The sequence below is a fragment of the Coffea eugenioides genome, chromosome 3, assembly GCF_003713205.1.
Source record: "Coffea eugenioides isolate CCC68of chromosome 3, Ceug_1.0, whole genome shotgun sequence".
Lineage (NCBI taxonomy): Eukaryota > Viridiplantae > Streptophyta > Magnoliopsida > Gentianales > Rubiaceae > Coffea > Coffea eugenioides.
Genome location: NC_040037.1, coordinates 16,717,158 through 16,721,181, shown reverse-complemented (window position 1 = coordinate 16,721,181; position 4,024 = coordinate 16,717,158). Strand labels below are relative to the sequence as shown.

The 4,024-nt window shown below is 57.6% G+C and overlaps 1 protein-coding gene across 1 annotated transcript; it reads right to left on the bottom strand.

Annotated features, from left to right (window-relative positions):
• Nucleotides 1-39: 39 nt before the first annotated feature.
• On the bottom strand, nt 40-3,753 carry LOC113766196. Its single transcript, XM_027310409.1, has one exon. The coding sequence runs from the start codon at nt 3,751-3,753 to the stop codon at nt 40-42; it is 3,714 nt and encodes a 1,237-aa protein (XP_027166210.1).
• Between the last annotated feature and the right edge of the window lie 271 nt (nt 3,754-4,024).

The window sequence follows — 4,024 nt, the reverse complement described above, 5'->3', positions numbered from 1 at the left end:
CACGGAGGACGTAATCGCCTTCTTCGGGAGTTACGCACTTTAGCCGGGGGATGAATAGGACCTCCTGTAGAGGGTCCCCCCGGCGTAGGCGTACTTAGCAGCTCTGAGCTGGAGTCGGCGGGCTTCGATTTTGTTGGCGGGGAGGTCTCCCGAGCTGAGAAAATCTACGATGGGGGCCATCCATGAGGCTGGGCTGTCTATGGCCAGGACCTGAACCTGATCAACGCTTTTTTGCTCGACCACCTCGATTAGGACCTCCTTGCAAAGGTGGGCAAACGAGGAGGATGCCAATTTTGACAGGGCGTCCGCCCGCTTGTTCTGTGACCTCGGCACCCGCTCGATCTCGAAAATGTCAAACAGGGCTCTCGCCTCTCGTACCTTGGCCAAGTATTTCTTCATGACGTCCTCCTTAGTTTCGTACTCCCTGCGGACTTGGTTGACTACGAGTTGAGAATCGCTCCTAACCTTGATCGCGGTTACACCCATCTGGTGGGCTATCTGCAACCCTGTCAATAGGGCCTCGTACTCGGCCTCGTTATTGGATGCCGGGAAGTCGAACCGGAGCGCGTAGGTCAGCTCTTCCCCTGTGGGCGAGGTGAGTAGCAGGCCAGCTCTGCTTCCCTCCTTGCTTGAGGCCCCATCCACGAATAGTACCCAAAGCTCTTCCGGCCGGGCCTCCTCGGGCAGGAAGCTCGGCTCAGTTGTGGACAGACTGGCCCCTTCGGCGAGGAAGTCTGCTAGGGCCTGGGCTTTGATAGCGGTGCGGGGCTGGTAGCCGATGTCGTGCTCGGCGAGCTCGACGGCCCACTTAGTCATCCTACCCGAGACCTCAGGTTTTATGAGTATCTGTCGCAAGGGCTGATCGATCCTGACCACAATGCTGTGGGCCTGGAAGTATGGTCGGAGCTTCCGGGCAGCATGTACCAGGGCGAGGACCAATTTCTCTGCCGGAGTATACCGCGTTTTCGGACCTTGTAAGGCGCGGCTAACATAATATATTGGCCTCTGAGCCCCCCTGTCTTCCCGCACCAAAACCGCGCTGACGGCCTCGTTGCAAGCGGACAGGTACAGGAACAACGTTTCTCCCTGCTTCGGGGCGGTCAGGGTGGGCAGCTCGGTCAAATACGCCTTCAGGTCGGTGAAGGCCCTCTGGCACTCTTCGGTCCACTGAAAGTCCTTGGGCGCTTTTAGGATTCGGAAGAAGGGGAGCCCCCTTACCGCAGACCGTGAGAGGAACCTGTTCAGAGCGGCCATCCTTCCCGCGAGTCGCTGGACCTCTTTCACATTCCGTGGAGTGGCCATGTCCATGATGGTCTGGAGTTTTTTGGGGTTCGCCCGGATCCCTTCTCGGGAGACCAGGAAACCGAGGAACCGGCCCGACCTAACTCCGAAGGTGCACTTCTTCGGGTTCAACCGCATCCGGCTTTCCCAGAGGATGTTCAAGATCTCCCTCAGGTCGGGGACGAGTTGGGGTCCTGCTCGGCTCTTGACGATCATGTCGTCCACGTAAACCTCCATGTTCCTGCCGATCTGGTTCTGGAATAATTTGTTGACCAAACGCTGGTAAGTAGCTCCGGCGTTCTTCAGCCCGAATGGCATTATCCGGTAGCAGTAGGTCCCTTCCTCGGTGATGAACGAAGTTTTTTCCCGATCTCCCTCAGCCATCTCTATCTGGTGGTATCCCTTGAAGGCATCCAGGTAACACAAAACGTCAAAACCAACAGTAGCATTTACTAACCTGTCGATCCTCGGCAAGGGGAAGCAGTCCTTCGGGCAGGCTTTATTGAGATCTGTAAAGTCAACGCACATTCTCCAGGACTGGTCCTCCTTCTTTACCAGAACAGGGTTGGCTAGCCAGGTCGGGTAGTAGACCTCCATGATGATTTTGGATTCCAGCAGCTTTCCGACCTCCTTCCTGATCACCTCATTTCTCTCTGGAGCGAAGTTCCTCTTCTTCTGCTTCACTGGCTTAAAGCGGGGGTCTATGTTGAGGTGGTGGACGGCCAGGTCAGTCGGGATCCCAGGCATGTCCTCCACTGTCCAAGCGAAAACCTGGGCGTACTCCCTTAGGAGGGCCTTCAAGTCATCCTTCTCTTTGGGCGGTAGCGACGCACCGATGCGGATTACCTGGTCAGGCCTGTCATCTTTCAATGGGAACTTCTCGATCTCATCCTGAGTGCCCAGCTGCCGATCCTCCTCCCCCGGGATGTAAGGCTCCAAGCTGGTCACCTGAGCGACCACCTTCTCGTGTCCCAGGAGCATGGCTAGGTAACAAGCTCGGGCCACCTCCGGATCTCCATGCACCTCGGCAACTCCTCCCGGGGCGGGGAATTTGACGCTGAGGCGTAGCGATGAGGGAATCGCTCGGAGGGCATTCAAAGCGGGCCGACCTAGGAATATGTTGTACGGGGAAGGCTGCTTGACCACCACAAAGTTGACAGGGATGGTCCGACATCTGGGTGCCTGACCTACTGTGACCATCAGGGTGATCATCCCCTCCGGATTGATGGGTGGGCCGGTAAAGCCTACTAGAGGTGTTCGAACAGGGGTTAGCTGTCCATCTTCCAGGCCGAGCACCTTGAACACCCTGTAGAACAGGATGTCCACTGCACTTCCCTGATCGACGTACACTTTCTTCACCCGATAATTATTGGTGACGACGTCTATTACGATGGCCTCATGATTTCCGGATGCCAAGGGAACCGCGTCCCTTGGTCCGAAGGTGATCTCCTCATCCATGCGCAGACACTTCAGTGAATCATCTCCATCGGGGGGAGGTCGCCTGTTCTTCAGGGCTGTATGGCTGTCTCCTCCCGTGGGACCCCCGGCTATGGTATTTATAACCCCTGCCAAGTCCTGAGTGTCCTGGTCGGGGGAGTGTCCTCGGGCCGCGTCACGCCGCTCAGGGCGGTAGCCTTCGCCCCTCTCTTCGCGGTAGGCACGTCCACGCTCCTGGCCCGGCCGACCTGGCTGCACAAACCGCCCCAAGAAATCGCGCTGGATCAGGTCTTCAATCTCCTTCCGCAAGGCCCAGCATCCCTCCGTATCATGCCCTACATCACGGTGGAAGGCACAGTACCGGTCCTGGTTCCTTTTATTCCGGGGCGTCCCCATCTTGGGCGGCCGTCCTCCTAGACCCTCTGCCTCCATCAAAGCCAGGATCTGTGCCCTTGGCCGAGTCAGGGGTGTATACCCTTTTTCCGGGAGTGGCGGTTGAGCGGGGGCTTTATCCTTAGAGAGGCGATCGAAGACGTTCTTCCTGGTTTGGCCGTCCTTGGTTTCAAGGGGGTTTCCCCGTCCTCTCCGATCCCCGAATTCCCGATCTGACTGTCGTTTCAGGCGGGTGGCCTCCTCTGCGTTGGCGGCGGCGTGAACCCGGGTCAAGAGCTCTTCCAGGTTTTTGGGGGGCTGTTCGGCAAGCTTGTAGTAGAGTTCTTCTACCCTTAGCCCGTTCATGAAGGCAGCCATGACCTTCTTTTCATCCTTGTCCCTGATCTGCAGGCTTTCTGTGTTGAAGCGAGTCATTAAATTCTTCAGGGACTCGTCCGGCTTCTGCTTGATGGCCATCAGGTGGGCCACGTTTTTCGAGTAAGTCTTCGAGGAGACGAACTGGGCGGTGAACTGTCTGGCCAGCTCGGTGAAACTCCAGATAGACCCCGGTGCCAGGCCCTGGAACCAGAGCCGGGCCTTACCCTTCAGAAACATGGGGAAGGTCTTGCAACGGAGTGCATCCGCGGCGGTTTGTAGACGCATGTGCGTCAGGAAGACCGAGAGGTGGTCTTCCGGGTCAGTCGAACCATCGTACAGTTCGATGTTCGGGATTTTAAACCTCCGAGGTAACGGGTAGTCCTCTATCTCTCGGATGAAGGGCGAGGCTGCGTAGTTGTTCTCGTACAGTTGCGGACGCAGGATCTGCTCGAGCTTGTCCCGGACGGGCTGCCATTAGGGAGGGTCCCGCGGCCGGCTCTTGATAGATCGGGCGGGGGAGCGCTCCGGTTCGTTCCGCGCAAGCTTCCACGAGGAG

What these genes read in the sequence shown, in the direction of transcription:
- LOC113766196 (XM_027310409.1), bottom strand. Translation starts at nt 3,753, where the DNA reads ATGCGTCTACAAACCGCCGCGGATGCACTCCGTTGCAAGACCTTCCCC.